This window comes from Phocoena phocoena, chromosome 16 (genome assembly GCF_963924675.1).
Source record: "Phocoena phocoena chromosome 16, mPhoPho1.1, whole genome shotgun sequence".
NCBI lineage: Eukaryota > Metazoa > Chordata > Mammalia > Artiodactyla > Phocoenidae > Phocoena > Phocoena phocoena.
This window is the reverse complement of record NC_089234.1, coordinates 11,241,485-11,262,388: the sequence shown is the minus strand read 5'-3', so window position 1 is coordinate 11,262,388 and position 20,904 is coordinate 11,241,485. Positions and strand designations below refer to the sequence as shown.

The 20,904-nt window shown below is 39.6% G+C and overlaps 1 protein-coding gene and 1 pseudogene across 2 annotated transcripts in view; one reads left to right on the top strand and one right to left on the bottom strand.

Annotated features, from left to right (window-relative positions):
- Positions 1-20,904, bottom strand: part of MCMBP (minichromosome maintenance complex binding protein) — a 67,125-nt gene that overhangs the window by 6,037 nt on the left and 40,184 nt on the right. Inside the window, exons 7-14 of one of the 2 annotated variants that reach the window (XM_065893876.1) lie at positions 20,361-20,512; positions 18,547-18,647; positions 13,368-13,546; positions 12,904-13,027; positions 11,614-11,731; positions 6,278-6,443; positions 5,208-5,341; positions 4,109-4,273 (exon numbers count right to left, since the gene is read on the bottom strand). In XM_065893876.1, the coding sequence (XP_065749948.1) occupies positions 4,109-4,273; positions 5,208-5,341; positions 6,278-6,443; positions 11,614-11,731; positions 12,904-13,027; positions 13,368-13,546; positions 18,547-18,647; positions 20,361-20,512 (1,139 nt within the window). The remainder of the gene's footprint in view (positions 1-4,108; positions 4,274-5,207; positions 5,342-6,277; positions 6,444-11,613; positions 11,732-12,903; positions 13,028-13,367; positions 13,547-18,546; positions 18,648-20,360; positions 20,513-20,904) is intronic. The other variant, XM_065893877.1, reaches the window with a different exon arrangement.
- On the top strand, positions 16,946-17,951 carry LOC136136171 (Y-box-binding protein 1 pseudogene; annotated as a pseudogene).

The window sequence follows — 20,904 nt, the reverse complement described above, 5'->3', positions numbered from 1 at the left end:
AAAAAATCTTAAAAGTTGCATGGAGACACAATAGACCCCAAATAGCCAAAGCAGTCTTGAGGGGAAAAAAACGGAGCTGGAGGAATCAGACTCCCTGACTTCAGACTATACTACAAAGCTACAGTAATCAAGACAATACAGTACTGGCACAAAAATAGAAACATAGATCAATGGAACAGGATAGAAAGCCCAGAGACAAACCCACACACCTATGGTCAACTAATCTATGATAAAGAAGGCAAGGAGATACAATGGAGAAAAGACAGTCTCTTCAATAAGTGGTGCTGGGAAAACTGGACAGCTACATGTAAAAAAATGAAATTAGAACACTCCCTAATACCATACACAAAAATAAACTCAAAATGGATTAAAGACCTAAATCTAAGACTGGACACCATAAAACTCTTAGAGGAAAACATAGGAAGAACACTCTGACATAAATCACAGCAAGATCTTTTCTCATCCACCTCCTAGAGTAATGGAAGTAAAAACAAAAATAAACAAATGGAACTTAATGAAACTTAAAAGCTTTTGCACAGCAAAGGAAACTACAAACAAGACGAAAAGACAACCCTCAGAATGGGAGAAAATATTTGCAAACAAATCCACAGACAATGGATTAATCTCCAAAATATATAAACAGCTCATGCAGCTCAATATTAAAAAAACAAACAACCCAATCCAGAAATGGGCAGACGACCTAAACAGACATTTCTCCAAAGAAGACATACAGATGGCCAAGAAGCACATGAAAAGCTGCTCAACCTCACTAATTATTAGGGAAATGCAAATCAAAACTACAATGAGGTATCACCTCACACCAGTCAGAATGGGCATCATCAGAAAATCTACAAAGAAAAATGCTGGAGAGGGTGTGTAAAAAAGGGAACCCTCTTGCACTGTTGGTGGGAATGCAAACTGATACAGCCAATATGGAGAACAGTATGAAGGTTCCTTAAAAAACTAAAAATAGAATTATCATATGACCCAGCAATCCCACGACTGGGCATATACCCAGAGAAAACTATAATTCAAAAAGACAAATGCACCCCAGTGTTGACTGCAGCACTATTTACAATAGCCAGGACATGGAAGCAACCTAAATGCCAATCCACAGACAAATGGATAAAGAAGATGTGGTACATATATACAATGGAATATTACTCAGCCATAAAAAGGAAATAAATTGGGGCATCTGTAGAGATGTGGATGCATCTAGAGACTGTCATACAGAGTGAAGTAAGTCAGAAAGAGAAAGACAAATATTGTACATTAACACATATATGTGGAACCTAGAAAATGGTACAGATGAATCGGTTTGCAGGGCAGAAATTGAGACACAGAAGTAGAGAACAGACATATGGACACCAAGGGGGGAAAGTGGCAGGGTTGTGGTGTGATGAACTGGGAGATTGCGATTGACATATATATACTAATATATATAAAATGGATAACTAATAAGAACCTGCTATATAGGGCTTCCCTGGTGGCACAGTGGTTGAGAGTCCGCCTGCCGGTGCAGGGGACACGGGTTCATGCCCCAGTCCGGGAAGATCCCACATGCCGTGGAGCGGCTGGGCCTGTGAGCCATGGCCGCTGAGCCTGCACAGCCAGAGCCTGTGCTCCGCAACGGGAGAGGCCACAACAGTGAGAGGCCCGCGTAACGCAAAAAAAAAAAACAAAAACAAAGAACCTGCTGTATAAAAAAATAAAATTCAAGAGTCACTGTGGGAAAAAAAACCAACAACAACCAAACAAGAAAAAAAAAAGAAAATCTGGGGAATGAGATATCGTTAAGGGGATCGGAGGGGGAGGAATACACATACATATGTATATATATACACACCCACACACAAATGTGTGTGTGTGTATATCTGTCCCCAACCACCAGGAGGTTAGAAGGTCGCATGCGTGCCCAGGGCTGGGCACATGCTCAGATCTGAGCCTGAGTAGGCAGGCCATAAGCTCTCACCACTGAACAACCCTGAGGCTCTGTGCAAGCAGAAGGCGAAGGCTAGGGGGCAGCTGTAAACTGCATGGCTGAGTGTTAAAGGATTGCTCCAACATGGATACAGAGTCCCTTAGCTTAGACTGGGAGACTGCTTCCAGGCATCTAAGGAAATTAAATTTCTATCCAATCACTGCCCACTGAGCTAACAGAGCCAAGACTTCAGTGCCCACATACAACTAAGAATACAGACTTTTAAAAATCAGTTCAGAAAAGTCACTAAACAACAAAGAGCAACAACAACAAAACACTGGGGGGGCAGGCGGGGAGGGGGCAGAATCTGCCAGAGCAGAGTTGCCAATTATATTATTTACAACACCTGGTTTGGGCTTCCCTGGTGGCGCAGTGGTTAAGAATCCGCCTGCCAATGCAGGGAACACGGGTTCGAGCCCTGGTCCGGGAAGATCCCCCATGCCGCAGAGCAACTAAGCCTGTGCGCCACAACTACTGAGCCTGTGCTCTAGAGCCCGCGAGCCACAACTACTGAAGCCCACGCGCCTAGAGCCTGTGCTCTGTAACAAGAGAACCCACCCAATGAGAAGCTTGTGCACCACAACGAAGAGTAGCCCCGACTCGCCTCAACTAGAGAAAAGCCTGCACGCAGCAATAAAGACCCAACGCAGCCAAAGATAACTAGATTAAAAAAATAAATCATCTATAAAAAACAACCTTTCAATACAAAAAGTAGGAGAAATACAAAGAGACAAGTATGTGTAGCCCCCTTCATTGGAAAATAAGTCCTTGAGGAAACTTAAATATTGGAATTACTACACAGACTTTAAATTAGCTATTTTAAATATATTCAAAGAACTAAAGGAAACCATGAATAAAGAACTTTAAGTATGAGAATGATGTCTCACCAAATAGAAAATACCAGTAAAGCGATAGGAATTATTTAAAAAGCAAACAGAAATTCTGAAGTTGAAAAATACAACTTAAATTAAAAATTCACTTGAAAGGCAGAAGAAAGATTCAGCAAATCTGTAGACATGCTGACCAAAATTATCTGGTCTGTGGAACAGAAAGCAAAAAGAATGAGGAAAACTGAACAGAGCCTCAAAGACCTGTGGGACACCGTCAAGTGTACCACATACATACATGGGAGTGCCACAGAGGAGAAAGGGGCAGGAAAAAACTTAAATAATGGTCAAAAACTTACCAAATGTCTTGAAAACTCCCCCCAAATGTGCATTAATCTGCACATCCAAGAAGCTCAATAAATTGCAAGTAGGATAAACTCAAAGAGATCCATATGTAGACACATTACAGCTAAACTGTCAAAAGCCAAAGAGAATCTTGAAAGGACAAGAGAAAAATGACTCATTGTGTACAAAGAACCCTCACTGGAAACTGACTTCTCCTCAGAAAATCCACTAGGCAGTTGGAGGACTTAAAAGTGCTGAAAGAACAAGCCTATGAACCAAGAATTCTACATCCAGCAATATTAGTCTCCAAAAATTAAGGAGAAATTAAGACATTCTCAGGTAAGCAAAAACTGAGAATGTGTCACAAGCAGAGCTCCCCCATAAAAAATACTGAGAAATACGAAAGAGAGTTCTCCAGGCTAAAGTGAAAGTAACTCGGATCCACGTGAAGATCACTGGTAAAGGTAACTACACAGGTAAATATAAAAGGTAGTATAAATGTCTTTAAAGACAACTGCATAAAGCAATAATTGTAAATGTGTTGACAGACGTATCAGTGTATAAAGACGTAATGTGAATGATGATAAAGCACAAAGGAGCAGGAGAAGGAATGGAAGGTATGAAGGAGCAAAGCTTTTGCATACTATTGTGCTTAAACTGGCATAATCCTAAATTAATCCCAGATTATCATAGTTAAGATGTTAATGTAGCTCCCAGGGCAACAACTAAAGAAAAAAAATATGTCATAAAAGAAAAGACATGGAAATTAAAATTGTACACTAGAAATATCTATTTCAAACAAAAGAAGACAATAATGGAGGAATAGAGGAACAAAAAAGACATATGACACAGAAAACAAATAGCAAGATTACCTTATCAGTAATTACAGTAAATGTAAATTGATTAAATATCCCAATTCAACACAGGGAGATCCTTTGTTTTAACCCAAACACACCTTGGTTATTTCATCAGATATGCTATAATCCAGGAACCTCAAAAGGGTCAGATAAATGCGGAATTTATTCAGCACAGAAGGCAGCACCGCAGAGAGAAGGCTGTTCATGTACTCCTCCATGTTTGGTGGAATTAGCTGTGGCTGTAAGTGGATCTGGCAGTCTGCCTAAAATGAGAAACAGTACACATTATTTTCCAAGTTCCTAAATCAACCTAGAATTTCAGGGGGATGCATTATCTCTATCAGCCCCTAAGGGAATTAAATACAATCCCTTATTAGGGGGAGGGCACTGTTTAATATTAATTTCTATCCACTGTAACTATCTCAGCAATAATTACAGAAGTTAGCCTTTTCTTTGTTACTTATGTTTCTTCAATGGTTATCAGTAAACATATAAAAAAACAGTGAATCTCTAAAAAGCAGCTAATTAAAATGTTTTAGATGTTTCCTTAATCACGGAACATGTACTCTATTTCTTACTGAACTGCATTTCTAGAAACCACATATAGCAAATCACACTTTCCCACAGAAATTTACCACTGGGCCATTTCATTCTCATTCACAGGCAGTTCCTCATATATCAAGGGTGAACATCATTATACAGAGCACATATGCCTTTTCAACAACTGGGCATACTTCTCATCCTTAATGACTCAGATGTAAAAGCTCTCTTCATTAGTCACTGATGATTCACCAGAGCATTTCACAATAAAGCATAGAAATAATTACCAGGTGATTAGGAACATTTTAAAAGGAACCCTAAAATATTTCTCACGTAGGATTGGCAGAAAACAATGGAACAGAGGCAGCAAGAACAAAGGTCTGGATGTTAATCAGGCAATTTACAGACAGTTTCTACTTGCTCTCCCTACATGTGGGAGTTTTCTGCTGCCAAGAGTTTTCTTTGCTTGTCTTGTGATTTTCTTTACAAAGTTTTCATCCCAGAGAACAAAATAAGCAGCTCCCTCATTAATAATCGGCAGCCACAACTCTGAAACAAGTTTAACTTATTAATAATAAGTAGTACCAAGAAACAAAGCAAAAATATAGATATCTTTCCAATGTAACCTCCGTCCATTTTAAAATGACCCTTCATTACCGGCAGGAGTGATCTCCCCTCCGAAGTAATAAAAACATTAATATTGCAGGGGAATTCCATCTGGTGGTAGCTGAAGTCATAATCCACCTTCTGCCAAGTTATTAGGTTGCTCAGGGCAGTCACATTATGAACACCTACAAAAACAAGGGAATAATTTTTCAGTAACTTGATTTTAATCACCTAACCAAATTAGTTTTGCTGACATTAATAAGACATGAGATTTCTACTGCTTTAAAAAAAAGTATATGAGGCACTGTTCAATCTTCTAAATGGTCATTAATTAATAGGCTTCACAGATAATATCTGTCAAGCTAGACAAACATATTTCTGGAGCCAAGATTCCTCCCCCACCCACCCCAAATCTAATACCAAGCATCTGGTGTGCAATTAGATATAAAATAGTTCCCGATAAAAGTATGATTATTTTGTATGTGGCATCTTCACAGGGCTAAAATAATCTGGTAGAACCAAAATTATTTTTATACAGATAAGGTTAGTGAATTTTACTGAATTTATACTCACCTTTGCCTTAATTCTACCCAGTCTACACTATTTTTTCTATTTTTACCTCTTGAACTTACACCAGCAAAGTGTCTTAATTCTCATTTGAGCATAGATAAAGCAATCTGCTTTCTTGTAATTTTATAACATGTTCCATAACTGAGGTTAGTGCAAGCCATCTGATCTACTAAATATTTTTTCAGAGATTCTTTGAAAAAAATTTTTTAAATCACATTGGCTGGTAGAAAATGTTTTACTAGATCTTTTCTACAACTTTTCTTTTGAGGTAATATAGGACTAAAGGCAAAACCTCCTCCCTTTTCAACCTTTCAAAAGCTACCTGCTACTTGGTGTATTATCATACTATTTTCAAACTATCACAAAACATAGTTGATGTACACAATTTATTTGTTAATGATATATGCTTTAACCAAATTCACAGAGCAAGCCTTTGTCTTAAATACTTGTGAAGTGTGAATTTGTCTTTGTTCAGTTATTCCTTAGAAGATCATTACCATGCCTGGCTTTGCTGGGAGTTAGAAATGGAAGGACAATGTCCGTGCACACACCTGGCGTGTCCAGCTGCCCCTGTTCCAGGAGAGTTTCATCAATTACAAGAGAAGTATTGCTGGGCAGCTGGAGGAGCCCGCTGACCAAGCGATTGGCTGTGTAGTCTTTGTGGGGAATGAATTTCAAGTGGTTCATGTTCGCTATAGTCATCTGCAGATGAAAAGACTGCAAAGAGAAATTTTTTTAATGATCAAGGAACTAAGTTTCCCTCTTTTAAGAAAACATATATTTGGAGTTAAACACTACATTTTATAATGGAAAGAAAGAGCTTATTATTTCTAAGGGAGTAAGCAGTCTCATGGTTTCTTGAGCTCTTAGAAACAAAAATTTCTCCATCATAAGAATTTCTGATTCTATGAGCTGCTTTATTTTCAGCTGTCTTGTTCAGTATTCTTGAAGAATATTTTTTATTTTACCAGTGAACCAGAAACAAATGATAGACAACTGATATATATATCAAATATTCAGAGGCTTAACTTCTTTAACTGACCACAGGCTAACAAAACAGAAAATAAAATGTTTATTTACACATCAAGACGGAGAGAGAAAAGCTTAATTTTCCTCTGTGCTCCCTGAATTAAAATCACATTCATCAGTAAAGGCAAACATACAGTAGAAGTAGGAAATCATCCATACACAAATACGATATCTAAATCAGTAATCGTGAGAGGAGAGGACAAACACCAAACTATATTGCCCAAGGTGATCTACAAATTCAATGCAATCCCTATCAAATTACCAATGGCGTATTTTGTTTTTGTTTTTGTTTTTTTGCGGTACACAGGCCTCTCACTGTTGTGGCCTCTCCCGTTGCAGAGCACAGACTCCGGACGCACAGGCTCAGCGGCCATGGCTCACGGGCCCTAGCCACTCTGCGGCATGTGGGATCTTCCCAGACCAGGGCATGAACTGAACCCCTGTCCCCTGCATCGGCAGGCGGACTCTCAACCCACTGCGCCACCAGGGAAGCCCCCAGTGGCGTTTTCTATAGAACTAGAAAAAAAATTTTTTAATTTGTATGGAAACACAAAAGACGCCAAAGCAATCTTGAGAAAGAAAAATGGAGCTGGAGGAATCAGGCTCCCTGACTTCAGACTATACTACAAAGCTACAGTCATCAAAACAGTATGGTACTAGCATAAAACAAAAATATAGATCAATGGAACAGAACAGAAAGCCCAGAAATAAACCCACACACACATGGTCAATTAATCTACAACAAAGGAGGCAAGAATATACCATGAAGAAATGACAGTCTCTTCAATAAGTGTTGCTGGGAAAACTGGACAGCCACATGTAAAAGAATGAATTAGAACAGTCTCTAACACCATATAAAAAAATAAACTCAGAATGGATTAAAGACCTAAATGTAAGACTGGATATCATAAAACTCCTAGAGGAAAACATAGGCAGAACACTCTGACATAAATGGCAGCAATATCTTTTTGGATCTATCTCCTAGAGTAATGGAAATAAAAACAAAAATAAACAAATGGGACTTAATTAACCTTAAAAGCTTTTGCACAACAAAGGAAACCATAAACTAAATGAAAAGAAAACCTACAGAATGGGAGAAAATATTTGCAAATGATGCAACTGACAAGGGCTTAATTTACAAAATATACAAACAGCTCATACAGCTCAGTATCAAAATAACAAACCCAATCAAAAAGCGGGCATAGGGCTTCCCTGGTGGCGCAGTGGTTGAGTGTCCGCCTGCCGATGCAGGGGACACGGGTTCGTGCCCCAGTCTGGGAGGATCCCACATGCCACGGAGCGGCTGGGCCCGTGAGCCATGGCCGCTGAGCCTGCGTGTCCGGAGCCTGTGCTCCACAATGGGAGAGGCCACAACAGTGAGAGGCCCGTGTACCGCAAAAAAAAAAAAAAAAAAGTGGGCACAGACCTAAGTAGGCATTTCTCCAGAGATGACATACACATGGCCAAAAGGCACATGAAAAGATGCTCAACATTGCTATTACAGAAATGCAGATCAAAACTACAATGAGATATCACTCACACTGGTCAGAATGGCCATCATCAAAAAGTCTACAAATAATAAATGCTGGAGAGGGTGTGGAGAAAAGGGAACCCTCCTACACTGTTGGTGGGAATGTAAGTTGGTGCAGCCTCTATGGAAAACAGTATGGAGTTTCCTCAGAAAACTAAAAATAGAATTACCAAAGGATCCAGCAATCCCACTCCTGGGCATAGAAACAAAACTCTAAACCACAAAGATACACGCACCCCTTTGTTCATAGCAGCACTATTCACAATAGCCAAAACATGGAAACAACCTAAATGTCCATCAACAGATGAATGGATAAAGAAGACGTGGTACATATATACAATGCAATACTCAGCCATAAAAACCAATGAAATAATGGCATTTGCAGCAACATGGATGGATCTAGAGATTATCATACTAAGTAAAGTAAGCCAGACAGAGAAAGACAAATATCGTATGATATCACTTACATGTGGAATCTTAAAAAAAAAAAAAAAAAAGATACAAATGAACTTACATACAAAACAGAAATAGACCCACAGACACAGAAAACAAACTTATGGTTACCAAAGGGGAAAGGGATGAGGGGTGGGGGGATAAATTAGGAGTTTGGGATTAACATAATACACTACTGCATATAAAACAGATAACCAACAGGGACCTACTATATAGCACAGGGAAGTATACTCAATATTTTGTAATAACCTATAAAAGAATCTGAGGAAAAAAATATATATGTATGTGTAACTGAATCACTCTGCTGTACACCTGAAACTAACACAACACTGTAAATCAACTGTACTTCAATTTTTAAAAAATCCGTGAATCACTATGTTGTACACCTGTAACTTATATAATATTATATATCAACTATACTTCCATTTTAAAAATTTTTAATAAATTTTGAAAATAAAATAAAACTATATTCATTCAGCATAGACAGCTGCAGACCTCTAAACAAATTGCTCCAAGGAGGCCTGAGGTGTGGAGGACTCCACACTGTCATCAGCGCTGTGGGTCTCGGAACCTGCTCTACCCGGGAGAGCCACCTCCTCACCCAGTCTCAGCAGTAGAAAATCAGTTAAGTCCACCTGCACCACCCTCCGTCTTCCTGAGCCCACCACACCCAGTGCCCTCTGCACCCTGCGTTGTACTCCAATCTAAGATCACTCTGGACCATAAAGAAGTATGTGTGGTACGGGTGGAGACTGGGGTGGGGAAGGATGTCAAGGAAGAGAGAAGATGTATTTTCAAAATGCAGAGGATTTTTGTGCTTTGGCTCAGTAATTCAAAGAAAGCAGGGGTGGGGGTCATATTATAGATACAAGGAAATGACCCCGAAAGAAACAGAGTCTGTCGAAACAAAAGGTGGCATAGAGCAGGGTGCAGCTCCATATAAGCAAAAGAGGTCACTCACACTTACTGCTACGAAAACTAAATAAGATATTAAAAAGGCAAGTGTTTAGAAAAAGTTCAGTGCTAGCTAGACACAAACATAAGAGTAATATAAGGGAATGGGATATGGTAAAAATGAGACAGTAAAACAAACCACTACAAAGTGATGTAGAATAAAAAGAACAAAAAGGAAATACCTTACCATGCAAGAATCTTGAGTACTTTCCTCATATCACTTTCATACTTAAAAATATAATTCATGTCCCAAGTATGTGCTACTTAAATCTTGGCCTCAAGCTTTGAGTGGCCCTAGGCTGCCACTCAGACCCCACGTCCTACGCTCCTCCCCAGCACTCATTCCATGGCAGTACACCGGCCCCTCAGGCTGGCGTTCCTCAACATGCCCAGCACGCTGCGCTCGGACCCTGAACTTGTTCTCTGCACAGGACAGACACTTTCCCCAACACGGCCCTGTGTCTTGATCCTGGGTTTGCATCAAGTCTCTCCCTGAACTCCACCCTGGAGAGGGCTTCCCCAACACGCTGTAGATGTCAGCAACTCCACCCTGGCCTACCCCCCAGCACTCCCTATCCCCTTCCCCTGGGCCTTTACTGTTCTCCATGGCACTTCAGTGACATACTATATATGTTATTTATTATTTGTTGGTCTTCCACCACCAACAAAATGTGGTCCAGGGCACTCCCAGGGAGTTGCTGAAACCCTTTTATGGGGTCCATGAGGTCAAAATCACACATGGATAAAAGATCCATTCAATGTGCAAGACAGACCAATGAATTTACGATAGCAGAGTATAAAAAGTTCATTGATGAGATTACAGATTTCACACAACTATCCTTGAAGAAAATGCCATATGGACAGTTTTGGTCTAGTATCAGAAGAATATCTACAGTTATCTGAAAATGCCATTAAAAGTTCTTCCTTTGCCAACTACTTTTTCATCTGTGTAAGGCCAGCATTCCTTCATATACTTCAGTCAAAACATCATGTTACAATAGACTGAATGCAGGAACAGATATGACAATCCAGCTGTCTTCTATTAATCCAGACATTACAGAGACTGGCAAAAATTTAAAACAATGTCACTTTTATCACTAATATTATTTTGTTTGGAAAAAAAGCTATTTTTTACAAAAATATTTTACTTCTGCTCATATGTAATTGATTTTCAATGAATATTTTAATATGTTTTTAGTTTTAACTTCTAATATGGTAAATTGATAATAAAAACCCAAACAACATCTCTTTTAAGTTCTCAATAATTTTTTAACAGTGTAAAGTGAGTCAAGGAGAGTGAGAAATGTTGGTCTATTTAGTCCAATGCTGTTTCTTAAGAGCCCAGAAGACACTCAATAAACACTGGTTAAATGAATGATCTGTTTCAACCTCTTAAATTTCCAAAGAAGTGATCGGCATTGCCAGCCACACAACTAATTAGCAGCGATTCCCCTGTCCCCAAGATCTTAATACCACACAAACACTGCGTTCCAGATGTCCTGGCAAATAAAGGTAGCTTGACTTTCCAAACAGGAATTAAAACTGGGGTAGGAGAGATCAAGTTATTACCTCAACTAAAAGAATTATGCTCCTATAATTTAGAGTTTACTTAGATTTACGATTTTAAAGCACACAAAGGATACCAAATTGCACAAACAAACTGGCATCAACAAAGAGTACAATGTTAAGGGAGTTACTACAGTTGTGTTGTTACTTGAAGAGACCTGTGCTAAGGCAATAAAGGAAACGTGAAATGTTTAGGAGTTAGTACATTTTAAATTATGAAACTAGGCAGGCTTTGTTTCCCCTTAATGAGGTCTGTTAACATCTCAAAGTTAAATATTTGGGTTGAATGAAAGACAATTAGATGGACTTTTAAAGTGTACTTAAGCTTATAATACATATTTATATTGATCTTACTGCTGGAACTAGATGTTGAATAATTCGATATAAGTGTTCGGTGAAGGTACTATTCCGTGGACACCCACTCAAGTTAACCGTAAATTTTCCTAGTGGAAGAACATCTCTTCTTGTATATCTAGAAGAAAAAAGATATCAACCAATAAGATACTCACGTGATTTCCTGATCTCCATCAAAAAGCAAACGAAGAAAAATTAGCTTAATACTGTCATTAAAATTAAAGCAGATTATTCTGATCAGTTGTTTTTTTAAGCAGAAACAACAATAAAAATAATAGCCAATATTTAAGTGCTGGGCACGTGCCAGGTACTGTTCTAAGTACTTAAATCCTTTCTCATTTAATTCCCAAACACTCTAAGGTAGGTATTATTGTTTTCATTTTACAGATGAGAAACCTGAGATACAGAAATTTTAAGAAACATGCCCACGTTCACGTAGCCAGGAAGTGACAGAGGTGAATTTGAACCCAGGTAGTTTGGGTTCCAGAGTCTATGCTCTCAACCATCATGTACTACTGTCTCAAATCCTACCTGAGGAAAGATTTATAGTACAAAGATGTTTACTGGAGGATTATTTAAACAGAGAAAAAGTAGGAAAACCTAACATTTAGGGAAAAAGTACAGCTGTCTATAATGAAATACTGCACAGCCATTAAGAGGTTCAAGAAGAATTATGATAGGAAATGCTTAACATAAATGATAAAAGCAAGATAATGATCTGTTTAGAGTATAATTGAGATCTAAGTAGGGATGGATACATATGTAAACAAAAAAAAGATGATATGAACAGGTACCAAGATCTGTTAACTGAGATCATCTTTAAGTGGTGAGATTACAGACAATTTCAATTTTCTTCTTTATGCTCTTGGAACTTGTTGAAGGCACACATGTTATTTTGAAATCAGAAAACAAAGAGCTGTAGTGAAGTGAAAGGGAGAGGGGCACATGTCCACATACAAGTGAGATGTATACCAAATGGACCTCACAGAGCCTTGGGATGTATAAATAGAGAATTCAGAATGCAAAAAGGATAAAACAACTCATTTTACTCATTGGCCAGGTTCTTTATCTGATTTTTGCTCTTAAATTTAAGGAGATACAATCAAAATGCTACATGTGACGCTGAGAAAAGTTGAAAAAGGAATTTCTGTGATTTGGTATAACACCTGTTACACTGAACAAATAACCATCTGGTGATGAAGCCTGATAAAAACAGAAACCTTTCTGTTCTTTTCCCCTCTCAACAAAACACCAAACTCCCTTAATTCCCACCAAGAACAGAGCACTTACACTGTAGAAATGAGATGTAATATAAGATATTCAGCAGCCAAACTGTCTCCCAAAAGGGCGTGAGTGAGGAACCCAAGCAGTTCTGCTCTGACTGGAGACAATTCAGACATGAAACTAGAAACAACTGGAGAGAGAAAGGAGACCAGATTCAGAACACAAACCAGTTCCTCTCGTGTCTCTTAGGTTAAAAAGTAACTGGAACAAAGCACTGCACGTCAGTAGATGACTAGTATGGACTTAAAATATTGGTGGGTAAGTGATGCCAGCTGTCAAAATAAGACAGCGTGTGTACCTTTTGGGGGGGCCTCATTTTAATGAAGAGAATTAACATAAATGAAAATGGGGCAAAGAAATGGTGACCGCTGGAGAAATTTATTCTGAAGACCAAGAATCTGACTGACAGCTCCACCACGCAGCTTTCACGTGCTGGGTAAGTCTCTGGGCCACGAGGCTTTAGCACTTACACTTACAGGTTTTGCTCTCCTCCTTGTTAAGGCAAGCAGGCAGTAAAGGGTTGATGTGCTGCAACTTCTGGGCTAAAACCACATGGATTCTTGGCACTAAGGAGGCAGGAGGACTGTGCACTCTCTGTTCTTCGGCCGTGTCTGTGCATTCCATTGGATCTAGCAGCGAAGAGGCATCCCTGCGGAGAGATGACAGAGCTTCAGTTCACAAAGGCGGCAGCTGTACAGATGTAAAAATAACACACATCTCTGAAAATCAATGAGAACTCAAGCCAAGAACAGTTTCACCTGCAGGTCCCCTTAAAGAGCAGAAAATGCTCCTCTTCCTTGTGAACACTTACATCACAGATTTCAGGCTACTTTGGTCATATTATGAGATAACGTATTTATTCTATTCTTCAAGATCAATAACATTTTTACTGGGTGTGTTGTAACTGCAACAAATGGGATACAGCATATCACTCATCAAGTTACTTCAGAATGCAGACACCCTTTCTTAAGCTACTAGATGGGACATCAAATACTTCATCATGTGTCTCAAAAATGGGGGTCTCTTCCTTAAAAGCCATCAGGTGTCTACTATTCAGCGTGAAGAATCCATTCATCTCTCTTGCTAATTTTTTTTTCCTAAATTTTATTCTTACATGATACCTCTCTTGAATAGTGAATAGACAAGCAGTGAAAAGGAAGTGTGAGTTTTTCAGGTTTGCTAAATAAATTAGCAGATGATAGATTTATTGTGAGATGATTGAAACAAAAGACTAAGATGTTTTTAGACTTTACAGACTGACTCTAGAGAGTAATCAATTCATACCACCATCCTCCTTAAATACAAGAATGATACCAACAACCTTTATATAGTGTGTACCATGTGCCGGGCAATGTTCTTCACTTTGCACACACAAATTCATTAAAACCTCACAACCACCCTCATGTATAATGAGGAAACCAAGCCACTGTAGTAGTTAAGTGTAAGGTCACAAAGCCAGTAAGTGGCCAAACCAGGATCCCAACCCAGGCCATCTGGCTCAGTCTGTGTACTAAAATGCCTCCATAAATGAAGTAACTCAAGCAGAAAATTCACCATAACCAGAAACAGCCAAGACAAGCAATTTTGTATGCCATTATTATGGAACTGTTTATTTAAAGTTGTTTAAAATGTCTGTTTTGCATCATTTTTTAAGTGTGAAAAAATAAGTTCTTCCTATGGAAAACCAAGATGAATGTCCAATATTTAACAAAAAACTCTACTGCAGGGGCAGAATATAATTCCTTTCTTTCGCCAACCTCAAAACAAAATAAGAAAGAATGAGGATGATCTGGATTTTCAGAATATATTAAGTGAGGGGAAAAAATATGTAAAAGAGCACATATACCATGCCCCCTTTTATATAAGGCTAAATGAGGAAAAAAATATATATGCATCTGTTTTTGCAAAAAAGAGATACAGGAAGGATAAAAGCAGAACTGAGGCTGGTTCCCTACAGCAGCAGTCCTCAGCCTTTTTGGCACCAGGGACCAGTTTCACGGAAGACAATTTTCCCACGGATGGGCTGGGGAGTGGGGGGTGCAGGGGTTGGGGGGATGGTCCAGGTGGCAACGCGAGCAAGGGGAGCAGCAGATGAAGCCTCGCTCTCCTGCCCTACAGAGCATGGGTGGGAGCAGGGTAGAAGAGATGAGGGTAGTGGGGAATGACATTCCTACATTCTTTTTATACAGTTTTGATTTTGGCAACAATTTCCATGTTTTCTATACTTATCTTTAAGTACAGAAACCAATAAGGACAGAGGGAAAACTCTGCAGTGAAACACAATGGAAACAAATGAACCTAACTATGTATAATGAATAACAACTAGCAGAGCACTAAGTGGGAGGAAGTCACCCAGGTAACTCTGGAACACAGCTGACTATATATACCCTCTCATTCTAAAATAAAAATTGGAAACAAATAATGAACTCAAGTTACTAGGTTTGTTTTTTGCAGTGGTATGGGTTATCAATTCTGAAATTACCTTCTCTGCATAGCAGTCTCCTCTTATCAGCAGGGAATACATTTCAAAACCCCTAGTGGATGCCTGAAACTGGATAGTACTGAGCCCCACATATGTCTTTTCCTATATATACATTCCTATGATAAAGTTTAATTTACAAATTAGGCACCGTAAGAGATTAACCATGATAACTAATAATAAAAATGAACAATTACAATGATATACTGTAATAAAAGTTACGTGAATGTGGTTTCTCTCTCAAAATATCTTATTGTACAAATTTAATGCCTTCTCCATCTTAACTAAGCACTTATCACATACCGTGACTGTAACTTTTGCAGGTTGAGATGCAAAAGCAAAACTAGCACTAATTTCTTTTTCCATCTCAACAATTTCACAGAATCTTCTACTGTTCTTACTGTAGATCTTAACAACCTCAGTATACGATTTTTTTTTTCTTTCCGTATAAGTCAAAAAATTTTACCTTTTCACTTTAAAAAAGGCATTTTACAGCTTTTCTTTGGCATACCCAAATTGCCAGATCACTACTCTTATGCTTTGGGGCCATTATTAAGTAAAATAAGGGTTACTTGACTACAGGCACTGTGATACCTGGAAAGTCGATCTGATAACTGAGATGGCTACTAAGTGACTAACGGATGGCATACCCTGGACAAAGGGATGATTCACGTCCTGGGCAGGACGGAGTGGGACAACTCAAAATTTCATCACACTACTAAGAAAGGTATGCAGTTTAAAACTTATTGTTTATTTCTGGAATTTCCCAGTTAATATTTTCAGACAGCGGTTGACTGTAGGTAACTGAAACCATGGAAAGCAAAACCAAAGTGAGGGGGACCCTACTATATCATAGAACTGAGCAAAGGAATATATTGAGGATACTAGGAGTCAAGTTTCTTTCTGTTAGAAAAGGGAATTACAAATACGGAAAGGAGGAAGACTAGAATGACACCGAGTTGTGGAGCTGAACTGAACTGGAAACAGGAAGACAGCGTGAGCTCATGGTTTCTGATATAGTAAATAATATAAAAATATATATAGATGTGTGTATATAAATGTGTGCGTGTGTGAGTATGTATATATTTATTTCCTAGCTCTGCTGAAATGTCATAGAAGCAATGCCAGCTCAGGACCAATGAGCACACCAGTACTCAAATCTTGATTTTTTAAACAAAATTCCTCAGTAAAAGAAACAGGTGCTCCTTGGAAAAAGGGCTGAAACTGAGGCTGAAGCATGGGAAGTACAAGATGAGGCTGAAACAGCTTAATGCATCAGAAAATATATGTTCAAAAATGGTAAGATAAGGTCACGTCAAAAAGAACCCACTGGTGGCGCAGTGGTTGAGAGTCCGCCTGCCGATGCAGGGGACACGGGTTCGTGCCCCGGTCCGGGAAGATCCCACATGCCGCGGAGCGGCTGGGCCCGTGAGCCATGGCCGCTGAGCCTGCGCTCCGCAACGGGAGAGGCCACAACAGTGAGAGGCCCGTGTACCGCGAAAAAAAAAAGAACCCACAGTTCGATCGGTAGCAGGAGCCGACCCCGGAGAGCCCCGAGCAGCCCAACTGCCACCGTCCCCACTCACCATCACCGCAACCATGAGCAGCGAGGCCGAGACCCAGCAGCCACCCGCCACCCAACCCCCCGCCCTCACTGCTGCCGCCGCCAAGCCCAGCACGACGGGCATGGGTAGGACTGGCAGTGGCGCAGGCAGCGGTGGCCCCGGCAGCCTCACATCAGCGGCGCCTGCTGGTGGGGACAAAAAGATCATTACAGCGAAGGTTCTGGGAACAGTAAAATGGTTCAATGTAAGAAACAGATATGGTTTCATCAACAGGAGTGACACCAAGAAACATGTATTCGTACACCAGACTGCCATAAAGAAGAACCCCAGGTAGTACCTTCGCGGTGTAGCAGATGGAGAGACTGTGGAGTTCGATGTTGCTGAAGGAGAAAAGGGGGGTGTGCAGGCAGCAAATGTTACAGGCCCTGGTGGAGTTCCAGCGCAAGGCAGTAAACATGCAGCAGACCGTAACCATCATAGACACTATCCACGTCGTAGGGGTCCTCCACGCAATCACCCGCAGAATTACCAGAACAGTGAGAGTGGAGAAAAGAATGAGGGATCGGAGAGTGCCAGGCCCAACAGCGTCAGCCCTACCGCAGGCGAAGGTGCCCACCTTACTGCATGCAGAGACCCAGTGGGTGTCGACCACAGCACTCCAACCCTCCTGTGCAGAGAGAAGTGATGGAGGGTGCTGACAACCAGGGTGCAGGAGAACAAGGTAGAGGAGTGAGACAGAATATGCCTTCCTCCCCAAAGATGCCCAGAGAGGATGGCAATGAAGAAGATAGGGAAATCAAGGAGATGAGACCCAACGTCAGCAGCCACCTCGACATCGGTACCGCGGCAACTTCAATTACCAACGCAGACGCCCAGAAAACCCTGAACCACAAGATGGCAAAGAGACAAAAGCAGCCAGTCCACCAGCTGAGAATTCATCCGCTCCCGAGGCTGAGCAGGGCAGGGCTGAGAAAATGCCGGCTTACTATCTCTACCATCACCCGGTTTAGTCATCCAACAAGAAGAAACAAATATGAAATTCCAGCAATAAGAAATGAACAAAAGACTGGAGCTGAAGACCTTAAGTGCTTGCTTTTTGCCTGTTGACCACATAACTAGAACTATGTGCATTATCTAAGCAGCAAGGGGTTTTTATTATTTTTACCTAAAGACATCTCTTTTTGGTAATGACAAACGTGTTTAAAAAAAAAAGAAAAAGCCTGTTTTTTCTCAATACACCTTTAAAAGTTTTTAAATTGTTTCATATCTGGTCAAGTTGAGATTTTTTAAGAACCTCATTTTTAATTTGCAATAAAAGTTTACTGCTTGATTTTTTTCAAAAAAGTCAACAAACTGCAAGCACCAGTTTTAAGGTCTTAAATAATAATAATTAAAAAAAAAAGAACCCAGAGCCTGCTTAAAGTGGCTCCCAGTAGCCAAATATGGGGAAATTTGAGCCTCAAAATAAATAACAGATTAACATCCACACTAACATAAACAAAAATTACTTGAATGAATAAATAGGAGAGAAATCTTACAGTAGAGTTCTTTATAATTTCAAACTTTCAGAAAAGTTGGAGGGTAATTATGTCAAAATAGACTCACCTTTCATCATTATTCAGTATACTTAGCACAGGATCCACAGATAGTATGCCATATAACTCAAGAACATCATTTACTTTAAAACAATCCCAGTCTTCATAGACCTAACAAGAGGCCACACAAAATCACATTGTTAGGACTAAATAACACCAAAAAAGCATACGATATTAGTCTTAAAGTAATAATAATATCTTAGCATTTTAAATCAGAAAATGAACCTCAAAGCAACTCCTTTATTTGATAAATTGAGATCAAGAGAGGTAAAGCACTTACCTGAAGTCATTCTGCAACGAGCAAATACGTTAACAACTAAAACATGAGCCCTCCTGACTCCTGACCAATGTCTGTTTCCCCACTACATTCAGAGAAAAGGCTTTCCCCCAAGGATGATGGTCAACTAAAACTAGAAACATGCATTATCTCAAAATCTATTAACTACATCAAGAGAAGGGAAAACCCCACGATTATTAACTTTGGACTTATTCACAAGCTATGCAGTGTTAGGAGGATTAACACAAACTTAGAATGGCCATGAGGTTTCTCACAGTAAAGAGCCAAACTTTCAAAGCTGCCTATCATGATGGATATTAGAAACTGTCAAAGCCTCCTACTGGTGAGACCTAAGAGAAGCACGGAAGGAAAAACGTGCTAATTTTTGCTCCTGTGCTACATAACTGAAGTGCCATTTAAATTAAAACCACAACAACTAAGAACAGAAATTCTCAATGATCATTTCTGAAACTTGTATCACTTGTTCACCTCTCATGATTAAAAAATCAGAATAAGCAGAATAGGGGAACAAACTATTAACAGATGTTTTTCCTTCTACCTTATTTTAAATCTAAGTGAGAAATGGCTTTTGATAAGAAAAGGAAGAATGATGAAAATAAAGCAGATAGGGACTTCCCTGGTGGTCCAGTGGTTAAGAACCCGCCTTCCAATGCAGGGTACCCAGGTTCGATCCCTGGTGTGGGAACTAAGATCCCACATGTGGTGGGGCAACTACGCCCGCGCTGCAACTACATAGCCTGCGCGTCTCAACTAGAGAGAGGCCAGCGCACCGCGACAAAGATCCCGCACAACTAAGACCCGATGTGGCCAATAAATAAATATTAAAAAATAAAGCAGATATTAGTAAGTTAGAAATGATATAGAAAGGAAATAGATATTAATTTAAAAGTTGTTCCACTTCTATCTGAAATATCCATTTTTTGTAAACAATGCCGTGGTAGACAAAATAATGTCCCCCCACCACTCCGACCAATATCCACTTCTTAATCACTGGAATCCTTGAGTATGTTGTTACCTTACATGTAAAAGGAACTTGTATAAATTAAGGACCCTAAGATGGGGAGATTATTCTGGATTGCATGGGTGGGCTCAATTTAATCATACATGTCCTGAAAATTGGAGAATCTCTCCTACCTAAGGTCAGAGGGAGATGTGACTATGAAGAAATGGTCAGAGGGCTGCATTACTGCTGACTTGGAAGATGGAGGAAGGGGCCACAAGCCAAGGAATAATGGCAGCCTCCAAAAGCTGGAAAAGGCAAAAAAACAGACTCCCCCCCTACAGCTTCCAGAGAGGAACCAGTCCTGCTGTCACGTGAATTTTAACCCCAGTGAGATCCATGTTGGACTTCTGGCCTAAAGCCTGCAAAATGATAAATTTTGTTGTTTTAAGCCACTAAGTTTGTGGTGATTTGTTACAGCAGCAAGAGAAAACTTGCTAATACAAATGCTAAGAGATTTCTGTTTTAATTTCTGAGACACTTAACACATCTTTGTCAGCATCAGGTCTATGAAAGATTTTATTACCTTCACGAGGCATGCAGGACCCTTCTCTCCTGGAAGTGGAAAATTCAGATCAAAAGGAGAAGAGAGGTTTAGCGAGTTCAGCTGTTGTCCAGAAGAAGCTTCAGTTTCTAAACGTTTTGGTTCTCCACACCACTGAAGACCACCAACACTCCCTAAATTCAAAGGGACAGCATTGCACATCATCATTGCTAAGGCTTCCTGGAGATAAAGAACATTCCTAAACAGCCTTTTGAATTTGATAGAAATGATGCTTCTGAGCTTACAAACTTCAAGTTGTTACAGTTTTTAAGGAAATAACACATACTAGAAGCCCTTTGACCTATCAAGAGAACAAAGATTATTATGAAGATCTGAAAGTGTAATCACTTTCCACCTGCAATAAAATGGCAACAAATTGCCCCCCCCATCAAATCTCATGTAAGTAACTTTAAAGTTAATATTTAACATCGTTACTTGACATCTTTGACCCAAGGAGTACACAGGTCTACTGAAAACAAAAACACCTTTGTAGAACATACTTCTTTCTACTTATTAAGTAGAATAA